This window comes from Barbus barbus (genome assembly GCF_936440315.1).
Source record: "Barbus barbus genome assembly, chromosome: 2".
NCBI lineage: Eukaryota > Metazoa > Chordata > Actinopteri > Cypriniformes > Cyprinidae > Barbus > Barbus barbus.
The window spans coordinates 31,231,460-31,246,920 of record NC_136730.1 but is presented as its reverse complement, the minus strand read 5'-3'; the positions used below and the strand labels follow the sequence as shown (position 1 = coordinate 31,246,920).

The window sequence follows — 15,461 nt, the reverse complement described above, 5'->3', positions numbered from 1 at the left end:
ACTCAGTGGTGATTAATAGTAAAGTTTAAGTAAAAGTGATATATTAATCTCAATAATTGTCCTGTGTAGCTTGAAGCTAATTGATTATATTTATATTTTTATATGTATGTATGTCTGTAGGTTTAGAATTTCTCTGCTGTACCCATATACAATTATATTCCATGATGTATTTTATCAAAAGAAATCATATAAGTTCATAAGAAAATGGTTAATTATCTAAAATGATTTGATTCAATTTATATCAGGATCAAAAAAAGAAAAGTTTTGGGTTTTTTTGGTCTCAGTGTGTAGTTTGTGCCACTTGTTCCCCTACAGAGACACTAATGCCTCAAATGCTCCCTCATGGCGTGATTATTCTGAAATATAAACATGTATTATACAATTTTTAAATGAAATAGACTAACATAGAAAACAGCCAACCAAAGTGAACCTTTTTTTTAGCAGATTCACAACCTTTAAACACCTAGAGACATGACAGTTACACTGAGAAGGAGCAGAAATGCCTAGTTCATAATTATTAAAAAACACTGTAAGTATTGGTGGGTAATCTTGCTGTGAGTTGATGAACAGGTTTTGGGAGATGGTAAGCTTGTTAGGGGTGACCTGGTGGCTCTGCAGTCTTATATAATCAGTACTGGATAATCCACATAGGGCATGATAATGTAGGTCGCCATCTGCTGTGTTTACTGACACAATAAGAGGGCACTGTTATACAGTATTTCAGTGCTTCTGAACTTCTATTACATCTCAGGATGTATGCCTTTAACTATGATATATCACAGTCATTTCAAAACTCATAACACATACACAATAGCCCTTTCACTATTAAACAATATAGCTTGTCCTTAGAAACAACACACGCTATTTCCAACTTTTATTTGAATAATTTACAGTACAAATGGAATTTCAGTAATTCAGTATTTTAACATGAATTAGTAGGCTATTTGTCTACAAATATATATACTAACGTTCAAAAGTTTGCTGTCAGTAAGATTTATTTAGCAAATATGCATTAAACTGATCACAAATCAAATCTGTTCTTTTGAACTTTTTATTTACCAAAAAAATACTGTAAAAATAAATCATGGTTTCCACAAAATTGTAAGCAGCACAACTGTTTTCAACATTGATAATAAAAAATGTTTCTGAATTTCTGAAGGATTACGTGACACTGAAGACTGGAGTAATGACTGCTGAAAGTTTTGCCATCACAGGAATAAATTAACTGTAATAATATTTCCTGTTATTTTACTGTATTTTTGATAAATAAATGCAGCCTTAGTGAGGATAAAAATCTTATTTTGAAAACATTAAAAACCTTACTGACCCCAAACTTTTGAACTGTAGTATGTACATACACATCATAGTTTACTTCTTTACCAAAACTAAAACTGGTTCTACCCTCTGTTTTGCTTCAACCCTAATCAAACACACCTGAACAAGTTAATCAAGGTCTGAAGGGTTACTAGAAAGCTACAGGCAGGTGAGTTTTAATTAGGGTTGAAGCTGAGCTCTGCAGGGCTGCGGCTCTCCAGGACCTGAGTTCGCCACCTCTGGTTTATGCTAATTGATCATCTATGATGAAACAGTTTTTTCACAAAAAAGAAAAAAATCAACTAAAATCTCATGGTAAAACTGAACTCTAAATCTAAATATAAAATGATAGATAATCATAGAACCATATTACCATATTAACCTCCACTTTAATGCTGGTTGCACAATAGGTTATCGCAATACTAAATTTACTATTTTCTTTAGTCACAAACATGTTTACTAAAAGGGATAATCTGCAAGTGAATGATGTGAATGCACTGTATGTGTTGAGTCTTTGAGCCAGACCTGACGCCCCTCATGCTGAGTAATGGATTCCCACGGGGTAAATTTAGCTCCTTGTGAGACTTTGGTTCATTTTATAAAGGTGCTTCGTGTAGAGAATAGAGATATGCGGCTTCTCAGACAGGTGTAAACTGTACACTCAAGCTTGCCCGTTCAGGTGCTTTTAAAAGTAAAACAGGCTGTTTTTCTCTGTTTCTCCACGTTCCATTTCATTCTGCGCGCAGGTGTGGGATCAAAAAGGCAAAGGTTAAAGGTCATCAGTGATGGTGGATCATGACATTGCCCTCATCGGCTAGGGTGATCTGAGCCACCTGACGCACGGTGGAGATCTTCCTCACTGCCTTTTTAAGCATCACCTTAAAATCTTTTGATTCGTGTCTGTAAGACAGAAAAACAAAGAAGGAACACCAGCCTTAGTTGATCTAATACATCTAATACATACATAATGCATGTTTAGCCAAAAAACTCAACTGTTCAATATCTGTATTCAACTGTTATATCTAATCTGTTTTGGATAAAATAAAACATTTACATTATGTCACTTGTGAATATATATATATAGTTTGTTTTGGTCTATCTAGACATGATACATGAAACACTGAGAACAAACAAGACATTCAGAGCATGACAGAACACACAAACAGAAACATAACAGCATGCCAAACATAGCTGACAGTCCATTTTGAAAAGCCGGCTATCCATATCTGAGGAGTGCCATCCGATCTGAAAGGAGAGAGCTTTTATAACCACTATCTTATGCAAGTCACACATCTTCAAGACCAAAAATATCTATGAGGTTTTACAAAGTTACCATAAATTATGACATCAAATCATGCACAAACACACATTTCGTTTGAACGGTTACTCTGGTAAATAAAAAAAAATCTATTTCATGTGCAAATGTATAAACTTACAATTGCAGAAATGAACAGAAATAAAATAAAATTCCTAGAAAGATAAAACAGTAGGATAATGTAGTATCATCTGAGAAACATTACTTGAAAGTAGAAGAACCGAGTCTTGTTTATGGTTGGAGAATGAAACCCAACCAAAATGGGGAAAAATTGGCACCAGCTTCCCACACAGATTCTTTAACTCCGTCCTCCCCACCTCCCCTGACTCTCTGTGCCACATTGAGTAATGTTATACATTCTCCATGCATAACATTACCTCAGTTTTTCTTCTTTGCAAGCTGTGCTTCTGCTTTCCGCTTCTTGTATGCGGCTATCTCCTCCATCTGCAAGCCATGAGCCATTTGCCTGAAAAATACATTGGAGAAGATAAACACACACACACACTGCAGGACACAGGCCGCGGAAAGGCCTCCCCTTACCCTGACTTGAGTACGGGCGGCACGGGGAGCGGTTTGGTGAAGCCATCTCTCCCGGTGAGCCAGTAGGTTTCTTCTACACCTTTGCCCTGTGGAGACGAGAGGATGAGAGAACAGACAAAATAGAGTTCTTTCAGATGACTTGTCTACCTAAACCCATGAACTTTGTCATTCAAGAATTATTTTGCATTGTTGATCTTGCCACTCATTGGATATTTTACTTACTCATTGGTAAGTAAAATAGCTTGATTTGGAAAACAAGTGGTATTAGTATATTTTACTGCATTTGGCGGAAAACCTTACTATCACGATTAGTTACTGGCACATTTTACCCCCAAATGTCTCACACATTATACCCTACAGCTGCAGTTTTGGGGAAAATACATATTTTAATTCAAGACTTATCTTGAACTACATTATTTACATGATTTTACCACCACTAGACCAACATATACAGTACAGCAAATAATGCACCATAACATACACTACCATTACCATTTTTTGCCTCTTATGCTCCCCTAGGCCACATTTAATTGATTACGAGAACAGTAAAAACGGTAAGATTGTTAAATATTAGTACAATTTAAAACAACAGTTTTCTGAGTATTTAATGTAATTTATTCTTGTAATGACAAAGCTGAATTTTTAGCAGCCATTGCTGCTGTCTTCAGTGTTACATGATCCTTCAGAAATCAGTCTAATATGACGATTTGGTGTTCAAGAAATGTTTATTATTATTTATGTTGAAAAGAGCTGCACTGTTTTTATGGAAACTTTGATCAATAGAGAGTTCAAAAGAACAGAATTTATGTTAAAAAATAAATCTTTTTAATACTGTATATGTTGTTCCAATCAGTTTTGATTAGTTAATGTGGCTTTGTAAAATTAAAAGTATCAAATATTTCAAAACATGAACAGATAAATGTGTGAGATAAATGATATGAAATCTTTGATTTGTCCTACAGATGATCTCAGACAAGCTCACCTTGAGTTCTGTTCTGGCTCTCAGCTCTACTTTGTACCCCAATTTCAGCTCCATCAGGACCTTCACTGTACTGGAATGGACATGGATTCTGTACGCTGCAAACACACACATAGATTAAGAGCAATTTCCTTGCCTGGCATGGCCAACTGTGCAATTAATGACAGTCACTGAATTTCATTGATTACAGATGTTAATTATTTGTATAACTGTAATTTAATGAGACATGCATTTTCCATATTCATCTGTGAAATATAGAAACAGAGCTGTATATGGTGAAACTGTCACATGCTTACGCAATCCTGTAGACTCCATCCTGGACGCAGTGGTGACCGTGTCCCCAAACAGACAGTAACGAGGCATGGTCAAACCCACTACACCGGCCACACAGGGACCTAATAAGAAAGCATACGTAAGTAAAGAAAACTTTTTCAATTTTTTTACATTTAATTAATCAAATGGGATAGATCAGCCTGACCTGTGTGAAGTCCTATTCGGATGCGGACTGGTACATCAGGCATATGTCTCATTTTGAAGGTGCCAACAGCACTCAGGATGTCCAGGGCCATGTTTGCAATCTCGGCTGCATGTCGGTTCCCATTGGGCATGGGCACACCTGATGCCACCATGTAAGCGTCACCAATGGTCTCCACCTGCAGGCAATGAAGACAAGAGACATGCATTAGTAAACTGAAAGCGTACATTATCTTCAATTAAATTTAAAAAATCTCTATGAAAGCAAACAAATTTGCTTATACAGTGATTGCATATAGTAAAATACACAGGTAATAAATGCTAACATCGCTTTTATAGTGTCACCTTATAGACGTCATGATTGCCAATTACAGCATCAAATGTTGTGTAAAGATCATTGAGGAGGTCGACCACTTCTATGGGCTCACTGTTGGCTGAGATTGTGGTGAAGCCAACAATATCACTGAAATAAAGACTGACACTGTCAAAATGCTCTGGTTCAACTGTAGTGCCCAGTTTCAGAGCCTCTGCCACTGACCTAGAGAGGATGAACAAAAACAAAAGACACTTCAAAAATGTTGTAATTACTAAAAAACGTTACTTATATGAGTGATTAAAAGCTATTCCCTGTTTATTTGTCTACATATCACATCTGTGCATAGTGTGGTGGTAAAGTCATTGCTGTAACTTACGGGGGCAACATCTGCGTGAGGAGTTTCTCAGTCTTTTGTTTCTCTATTTCCAGCTCCTCTGTCCTTTCCCTGATCAGTTCCTCCAGGTTGGAGGAATATTGCTCCAGCATTCGCAACATTGAGTCTATGATGTTGGTCTTTTTCCCTTTATTAACATTCTTGAACTGTAGAGAGAATAAGGAGGAGATGGAGAACAGCAGAGAATATAAGAATAGAATCTCTAAAATCAGACTGATCTCATGCAGTTTGCCTCCATTGCTTGGTTATTCAGAGATCTATACATTATCAATCTCTGTTTGAATTTCAGTCTTACAACATTAACTAGTTTGTAAAAAAAATAGCTTCAGCAAATGAATGAATGAATAGATAAATAAATGAATAAACAAACAAACTTAATTGCTTAACCTTGAGTTACCTACCAATACATGGTGAAAACTGCAAATGGTTTAATAATATGGTTTAATATATATTTAATATTATGTAACTTTACGGTTTTGGAAACCATACCAAGTATGAATTGCTATATAATTTACAGTGAAATACAGTAAAAGGACTTTCCCAGAAGTCCCTGCAAGACATTGCATACAAATAATTGTTTCTTTTCATTTTTTGTTAACAGTAATGCACAATCGTTATGTAATGTTTTGTGTTATGTGTTATTTAGTGTATGTTTATTGCATTTGTTTAGCATTATGTGTGCTACCCTGATGTTGTGAGTATTAGCCATGTTTTAAGAATTACTTGAACTGTGATTCATCTTGCGGCTTATTGTTTTACTACCTGTATTATTATGGTTGTTATGAGTACATTTTACAGTAAAAAGCAGATTTTGGTACATCTGCATATTATTTCACTTAATGAAATTAATGGCGTATAATACTAGAAAAAATATCACAGTATTTTTTACACTGAATTTCTGTGAAAACCACAGAAATCTGACATTATGGTGATGGTTTGGCAGTGCTGTCAATGTTCACCTGGTCAAAGATTTCATCAAATGTGGGTCTCTTCTCTGGCTGTTCGTTCCAGCACTGCTTCATAAGATGAATACACTCCATGGGAGCATGATCCGGGGACACAATGGGCCGGCACATTGGAGGAGGCTTCCGGATCTTCTGGACAATTTCTATATGATCCAGATGTATTAAAGACATAGACACTGTAAAATTACTGTAATGACATGTCTACACAACAATCTACCAATATAGACAGTACAATATAGATACAGTATAGATCAGGGGTCCACAGAAATGTTCAGAGAAAACCAATGTGAAACAAAAATGTCTGTTTGAAAAGCCCTTGGTAAAGATGGTGGGGACATGTGACTTACCATCAAAAGAGTTCTCTAGCATGCAGAATGGAGGCCCTCGCATGACCACTTCTTGCATGATGATTGAGAAACTGTACACATCACCAGGGTGACTGCCAAACAGACCAGGATAGGGCCCTCTCAGTATCTCAGGGGCGGTCCACAGAAGGGCTGTGGGGGTTCAAATACTTTAACATCCTATGCGAGAGATCAATAACAAGAAAAGTCTCCCAATAAAACCTTACTTTCAGCTGGAGGTTCAACATAAGGAAATCTCTGAGCTTCCAACACCTCGTTGTAGCCATAGTCTGTGATTTTGAGCACGAAACGCCCATCGACCACACAGTTCCTGGATTTAAGCCTTCCATGACAGATGCTCCTGTGGTGAAGATATTTCATACCCTACATGCCAATCAGAAACACGCATAAGCTTACATGTGATGTAACTTCAAATGCATTTATGTGACAATAAACGTACATACTAGAGAACTAATGTATAAAGCCACACAAAACAATGAATAAGAATCGTGTTTTTAATGACTTTAATGTTCATAAAGTCTCTTTTTGGGGCATATGATTTTGGTATAAATTGAGAAGTCATTATCAACATGTGCTTGCTATATTTCAATGCTTTTAAATGTGCTTTTAAATTCAACCAATCCCATTCCTAAAAAAGCACCTTGATGAGGTCTAGAATGAGAGAGGACTTGAACATCCAGTCCAGTTTGACGTCATCATTGAGCAACAGATCTTCCAAGCTGCCGCGCGAACAATACTCTGTTACTATGGCAAACACTCCACAGTCATGGAAGAAGCCGAGAAAGGGGTTAACATTCTCGTGCCTCATATCTTTCATCTGGAATATCGAGAGCAATTGTATGATAAAACAAATAATCACCAACAAAGAAGAAACAAACAGAATGTCCTACAAAGTGAATGAGCACTACTCTTAAATTTTTACTCTGTAAAAATCAGTGGCAAAACTAACCAGTTCAAACACATCACTGGTATGAGGAGTGATGCTCCGGAAATTTCCATACGGCAGCCTTTTGAGCCATGCCCAATCACCCTGCAAACATTTGAGGAAATTTTCAGTCGCTTACATTAAATATGTATCTAAATAGTTTAGTATCTAAATATAACATAACATTTTTTTTCATGATGTTTACATATAATGTTAAGATTAAGGTTTCTTGCACTCATAATCTAGTTCTAAATGACCATTTTCCACCATCTTTTTGGCCCTTAGAATAAACAAACAAAAAATTGGTTTTGATAATATACCATTAAAATTTTTATGTTTCATAAGCTCACCAAGGCTGAATTTGTTGGATCAAAAATATAGCAAAACAGTAATATTATAAAATATTATTGAAAATAATTTTCAATAGCCTTTACTTCAGTCTTCAGTGTCACATGAACCTTCAGAAATCAATCTAATATGATGATTTGCTGCTCAAGAAACATTTCTTATTATTATCAATGATGAAAACAGTTGTGCTGCTTACTATTTTTGTGGAAACAGTGATACATTGTTTTTGGGATTCTTTGATTAATATCAAGTTCAAAGGAATAGCAATGATTTGAAATCTAAATGTTTTGTAACAATGTAAAAGCCTTTACTGTCACTTTTGATCAATTTACTGCATCCTTACTGAATGAAATGATTCATTTCTTAATTACTTATTAAAATGATCAATTACTTCCTCACTGGACCCCAATCGTTTGAATGATAGTGTAGTTTACACTGTTGTTTATCAAGGTGGGTCAATGCTAAAATTGCATTGATATGTAAATGTGGGATGCATTTGAAGATTTCTAATCGTGACAAATCATATTTGCAACTTCATTTTCATTAATGGTTTAAGTGGACTGTGGAGGGATGTGAATATGTTTGGTTGTGAATGTTAAATCTATAGTTTATTTTGAAGAACAAAATTGATTTTTCATAATATGAGCCTTTCAATTCAATCAGTCATTATACATAACCTATTGAGAGTTTTTCTTTTACCTCATAAATGACAACATTAGAATTTTCATGGGTGGCTGGCGACTGAATAGACGAAGGAGACTTGAGGCTTCGCTCTGAAACGCTCATTCTTGAGTCATCCAAGCTCAGCTTCTGTTTTTCAGATACAAGTATTAATAATTAGAGTATGTGAATGTTTATTTGTGTGCACATGTGCTTGTGCTACTGACCTTATTGCTCAGGGATGGGTTGATGAATGTGACATCATTTAAAGTCAGTAAAATCTTATTCGGACCCCGCACCATTCGCATCTTACTAATTTTACGCCTATACAAAACATTTAGAAACATTTAAAGAAACTTTCTGTAGTAGTCTACACACTTTGAACAACATTAAATGTTACGATAAATTTAGGTTATAATCTGATGAATACCTGATGCAGTAAGAACAGCCAATTGAGAAGAAGATGAACAGAAAACCAGACAGGAAGATTGAAACCATATGTAAAAGATTCACACCTGTAACACAGAGGGTGATTGATACATATGATACATAAGATGCATGCAAGTCGATGTGAAAAAACACAAAAAAAAACCCTGTACATACACACTAACCTCCACGGCAGATGATCCCATGCGTAAACCAGCAGCTGGAATCAGTTTTTGGTGGTCCAGCTGGGGGGAAATGAATCGGCCATCCCAGAAAACGTACAATATCTGTTTGCATCTCAATATGGTATGTAGGTTTCAACTCCCAAGAAAAGCCATCTGTGTCCAGCACCACATAGTCCAGTGTGCCAAAGTCAGAGAAGTTTGCTTGTAGGCTAAAACCTTTGAATAGCAGGTTTCGGGCATTCTGGGCGATGTTCCCCCCAGACATCCACTGACCTGAAGCCCTGACACTTTGCACGGCATGAGCCATGAACACGATGGAAGAGTAGATGGTGCCAAACAATGGGGACACCTGTAAGAGATGTGAAGGTTTTACATTAGCTACTGTATATTAGCTTAGTGTTAAAGCCCCAATTTAAACTATCGCTGTACCTGCTGTGGTTTAAGGTTCCTGGGAAGCTCTCCTTGCTCCTGGGCCTTTTCAAAAGCTTGGTAGAAAGACTGTTCCTGTGGAGACTCTATAGTGATGGTGAGCACGGCATCGTAGGCTCGTAGCAGCTTGCTGTTGTGGCGCAGGGCAGGCTGGGCTACATGATGGTAGGGCAGACTGTAAAAGAGTGTATCGTAAGATAAAAACACCAGCGAGCCGTCTGTCATCCGCATGTCATAAGCTGTCTCCAACAGCAACTTCTGGGTTCCTCCACCGATCAACACCGAATGCATAACGAGGATGACCACTGCAAACAGAAGTATTGAAAATATGAGAGGACAGGTAGAAAGAACAGTATATTGTATATTATTTTAAATCATTATTTTTAATACAGTAAAAACTTTTGTTATTTAAATCATATATATATATTTTTAAATAAGTTATTTAAAAAAAGAAACATTTTATATAGAGAAAAAGAAATATAAATTTTTTTAGTGTACTAATCAAAATACGAGCAATTTTTTCCAGCCACACTGCTGACAAAATTGCTAATAATATAATTTTTAATGAAAAGTTTTGTATTCAATTGTATTTTACAAATTAATGAATTAATTATGGTTCAAAGTTTTGAAGTCAGTAAGATTTTGTTTTAAGAAATAATACTTTTATTTCTGCAAAGATGGATTAAATTTCTATTAAAAATGAACTTTTTTGAACTTTTGATTCGTTAAAGAATCCTGAACAACAGCATATTAGAATGATTTCTGAAGAATTATGAGACATTTAACACTGGAGCAATGTGTGCTGAACATTCAGCTTTGCCATCGCAGGAATAAATGACCTTTTTATTACTAAATTTATACTACCACTAATTATTCATTTTAAAATATATTGTACAGTTACAATACAATGTTAATATTACAATATTACAATTTTCCAGTATTTTTAATAAAATGCAGCTTTGGTGAGCATAAGAGGTTTCTTTCAAAATATTTTTTTTTTTAACAGTAATGTAAATACTGGGAAGTATCATTATCAAAATAAACTATTTATTAAAAGTAAATTATGGAATAGCATGGAACTAATATGTCGCAATAGTAAATGTTACAGTTTAAAATGTGAGCAGATCACTTATCACTACATCATATCATTCAATATTAGCAATGTTTTAAACTCACAGCGGAGATCTGCCACTTTCTTGACTTTGGCCAGGGTCTTGCGCACGCTGGTGTGGTCATTACGAACAGATGCCACAATGCTAACAGGCATCCCATGACTCCGCAGAGCATTGGCCAGCTTTATACCAGCCTCAAACCAGGCATCCTCTGCTGATGTAATGATGCCCACATGTGCCCAGCGAAAGTGGTGCATGAAGCGTAGCAGGACGAGGGAGGGTAGGGGCATGGTGCGGGCAAACGTAGGGTGACTACGGGCATCATCCAACTCATGTCCAATACAAGACCAGGAAAACACTGCCTTATTCCAACTCTTTCCTAGCAGAGAGGCAGCTTCACAGTAACCTGGGTTCACTGGACCAATAAACCCAGACGCCCGTGTGTAGAAACCAAGGAAACGGGCAAAAGCCTGGGACGTCTCACAGTCCTCCTCCAGGATGACATAATCAAACCTGATGCCCTGTGAGAGGTAAGGGTCCCTGTTGATGTGATCCACAGCTAACTGCGCAGCCACGCTGGGCTGGGCTTTAGTAAAGAGGGGGTCACATGACCAAGGACCCACCACCCCAACCCTAACGGTGGCAGCAGAGGTGGCAGGGAAAAGGCACAGGAAGCTTACAGTAGACAACAGTAGCCAGAGACACAAATAGGTAAGTTTATGAGTGCTTAGGTCAGGGATCTGGAGTCCTCTGGTGGCCCATGCTGGACGTAAGCTGTAAAAGGCACTGGATGGCCGTCGCATTGCAGGGTAACAGGTCAGCCACACAGCTGGTGGGTTGGCACGCAGTGGAGCTTCTTCACTGTCACATGAGAGATGCCCTTAATGTCAATCAGGTCACCAGCCACAGCAAACTACGACAAAATAAACATAGTTAAACTGATAGTACTGATAGATCTATTTGTTAAAATTATTAGCAGTTCATATTTAGCATGTTATGCCATACAAATGCTTTCAGAACAGCAAAAACACAGAAATCAAGAAGGATTTAATCTATAAATTTGTGCTGGTTATTAATGGTATAAGATTGGGATTGAGAGGATTGCTGAAATCCTGTTAAGAGTACATCATAATGCTTAGGCTACTCACTTCAACTTTATCAAAATAAACAATGTAATACATTTAGGCTATTGTATTGTTAAACCCCAAAACTGATCAATCTGCAAAACAACCATCACCAATCACCACAGCCAAAAGATAGAAATAAGTATCTTTAAGTAAACTAATTCAATTAGTTTTATAGTAACCTGTCAGCAGCAGTACAAACTATAATCAGCAATTACACTTATTGACTTTGTATTGACTTTGTATAGAGTTACTGTTGTCAGTTTTTAAAACTGCAGTCTAACATTACCAATTAGTGACACCATTTAATTAACTAACTGTTTAACCATTGTATTTGACTTACCGACTCTAACTGCCAAAGTAATACCTGGTTGTTCATTTCCAAAACATGTTGTCTTCATCTGTGCAAATCCTCTCCATGGAAACACTGTGACCAAAAGCAAAAATCAATTATTTCCTATTATTTGCAAATATGTTGTGAAATAAATCCAAATACGAGCAGCAAGTTCGATCACGGCCTATCCAGAACTGAGTTACAGTTATAATCTTCTCTTGTGCTGTGCACCATGCCACTGCTGACCTCAATGAATGACCTGAAGATTATATCAATCCAATTTTCAGTCTGTGTGACTGACACATTATAGTGTTGTATATGTTCTTCCAAAAATGACAGCTGCTGGGAATTGCTGCTAAAATACAAACATGCTATCATTTAAGTGTTGACATAATGAATACTTGTTTTTAAAAAAATAGCATAGAAATAGCAAGAATAGCGAGAACTGCACCAGCACTTACTATAGGGGGCAGTAGAATCCAATAAAGTTCCCTCTCAGTTGTGTCTGCCTGGCTGATATCATTTTTGTGCTGCGGTCTGTTATCATCCCCCCAAAACACCTCATTCTGGTAAAGCTAGCTAAGTTTCAGGAACAAAAGTGACAAAGGTTTGCGGTTCACTTTCATAATCAGCTCCATCTGTCCCCACCACCCTCTCTCTTTCCTCCCTGCATCCTACACAAATACTTTCCCAAATACTTTCAAATATAATTCCTTTCTTATGCAGTGAGTGACCAGAATTAAATCCTTGACCAATCAGAATGTTTTAGTAAAGCCTTGTCTGAAATTTTTTTCCATATGCCATATCTCCATGTTTTATGAGCTCAGTGAAAGCTCATGGTAGATTTTCTCATCCATAATTCTCATAATTCCCCCTCCAGACTTGACCTGCCGTCACTGCGGTCATCTCTAGAGGACATTTCACTGGGGGAGAGGCGCTGAGAAGTGTGTCACTCACATATCAAAGGTAATGAATATGGAAAGATTACTGTGGCAGATATTAGTGCCTCACAACATTCCCTCGCTGCCAAATCCAAATCTTCTGTCATCTGTCATTCACGGCCTATCCAAAATTGAGTTACAGTTATAATCTTCTCTTGTGCTGTGCACCATGCCACTGCTGACCTTGACCGTGGGGAGCAGGCTTCCCACCATCATAGACCTTTACACAGCACAATGTTTTTTTGTTTTTTTTTTCATTTGGCAGACGCTTTTATCCAAAGCGACTTACAATTGGGGTCGCTTTGGATAAAAAATGTAGGGGGAGGGCCCTCCACATCATGAAGGACTCCACTCACCCTGCACACGGACTCTTTGAAGTCCTTCCCTCAGGCAGACGGCTGAGGACCACCAGGCTCAGAAACAGCTTCTTTCCTGAAGCTGTTCGACTGTTGAACTCTAGCCATGTTCTGTAGGCACTCCCTCTCCCCTTCCGACATGCGCATACACGCATACACACATACACATACACACTGACTTGCACAACAAAAAACACTTCTTAAGTGCAATACTTCACTTATTATAGGTGCAATATTATGGATTACCTCCCTTGGACAACTTCCTCTTGCTTTTAAACCGGGACCTGAGTTCTAATTTCGTATCATAACATGAAAATGTGAGCTGGTATGACAATAAAAGATCCTTGAATCCTTGAATTCAGAAAGATGAGCGTTCTTGCGTATTGTTTACTTACTCAAAGAACTGGAAATCTAGAATATAAAAAATAAGAGACAATTAGCAAAAAGCACACACTGAGTGCTTGAATTCTGAATACTTTCAAAGTTATAAGATAAGTCAAGAAAGTATTGATACACTCAAAGGTAACGTAAACCAGTCATGATGACTATGATTAATAATATTGTGGAAAGGATGACTTCTGGTGACAAACTGGAGAAGCTGCAGATCAAGGCTTGGTATTTAGATCTACATGCTCAAAATTCAAGTTATTTTAATTCAGACTAAAATGCCTTCCAGAATAGCAAATAAAACCCACACAACTATTTATATCATAGATTAATAAGGAATGGAAACTTTCAAAATCATTTCAGACGTTTTGTTGACTGGTTATGATGGGGCTTATGTAATACTTTAATGCCACATATAGTCTAGAAGAAAAACAGATGGAATTCAATGATTTGCTTGCAATCTTTTCTGTTGTAGTAACCAGGAGACAGCTCTAAATCACTGCCCAGTGACCCAGTTCGGTTCTTTTTGTGTGTGAATGTGTTTATAGGCTAAACGTGCATAAACACACATTTATAATATTATGTATTTATATGTGAAATTGAAGAATATGTGTATAAGAAAGTATTTGCATATATTTGTCAGTATATGGGCAGTTGCACAGTAGCTGGACTACTGAGAAATAAACATCGAATCACAATTAGATCATTATATCACATTATGTCACAATTACAAATGTGTCTGTAAATGTCAGTAAGGTAAGTCTTTGTCAAAGAGCAGATAAGGTCAGATAAGTGCAGATAAGCTCTACTCATCCAGAATGAGCAAAAGGGCTAGTAAAATCACTCTGGACCCCTCACATCCAGCACACTCCCTCTTTGAACTGTTACCGTCTGGTCGATGCTACAGAGCCCTGAGCACCAGAACGACCAGACACAGAAACAGTTTCTTCTCTCAGGCAATACATCTCATGAACTCTATTATACATTATTGATTCACCACACTTACTTATTTTTTATTAATTGATTTTTTCATTTCAAATTTGCACATATCAGACCTGTACACACATAACTGTGTCTATTATATATTGTGTTTTTGCTGTTTTGTACATTGCCTATTTGGATATTTCTCTTATATATTATTACTTCTCGGCTGGCCCTATAGAAAATAAAATTGTGTGAAAAATGTAGGTATCATTTTCATTTGTGTAATGTCCACTAAACTGCCTATGATTAGTTTAGTTGAGGTTGAACTGGAATATCCTACATAAAAAAAGTCCGAGGCCAGCACTACAGATAGTGCTACCCATTTGTTGAAAGACGTCGCATCTGATTTGTTACAAGCATTAGTGACAGAATCATTAGCCAATCACATTTTGACTTTCAATGACAGCCCGCCCTCTGGTTATTAGACAGCTTAATATCACGTCAGTTTATGCTTTCAGAATCGGCGAATCTGCTGCGGTCGTCCCATCACATCTGGACCGAAGGACCACCAGATAACACGGAAACCAGTTAAACCGGAACACCGGTACTGTTTACAGTGCGTGGAATGCTGCGCTGTGATTGGTTGAG

At 37.1% G+C, this 15,461-nt stretch overlaps 1 protein-coding gene across 2 annotated transcripts; it reads right to left on the bottom strand.

The window, feature by feature from the left end:
- Positions 1-820: 820 nt before the first annotated feature.
- LOC306887988 (retinal guanylyl cyclase 2-like) lies at positions 821-12,434 on the bottom strand. 2 transcript variants are annotated; one of them, XM_079446071.1, is made up of 20 exons: positions 12,215-12,434; positions 10,812-11,660; positions 9,636-9,940; positions 9,207-9,555; positions 9,026-9,110; positions 8,823-8,919; positions 8,635-8,745; positions 7,612-7,692; positions 7,303-7,479; positions 6,869-7,025; positions 6,645-6,794; positions 6,292-6,440; positions 5,315-5,478; positions 4,968-5,160; positions 4,627-4,801; positions 4,445-4,543; positions 4,152-4,246; positions 3,170-3,255; positions 3,007-3,095; positions 858-2,214 (listed from the first exon to the last, which is right to left on the bottom strand). In XM_079446071.1, the coding sequence occupies exons 2-19, from the start codon at positions 11,548-11,550 to the stop codon at positions 3,008-3,010; spliced, it is 3,300 nt and encodes a 1,099-aa protein (XP_079302197.1). In that variant the 5' UTR covers positions 11,551-11,660; positions 12,215-12,434; the 3' UTR covers positions 858-2,214; position 3,007. The 2 variants fall into 2 exon arrangements, with proteins under 2 accessions (XP_079302196.1, XP_079302197.1); XM_079446070.1 differs by lacking the exon at positions 3,007-3,095 and having other exon boundaries at positions 821-2,214.
- Positions 12,435-15,461: the final 3,027 nt, after the last annotated feature.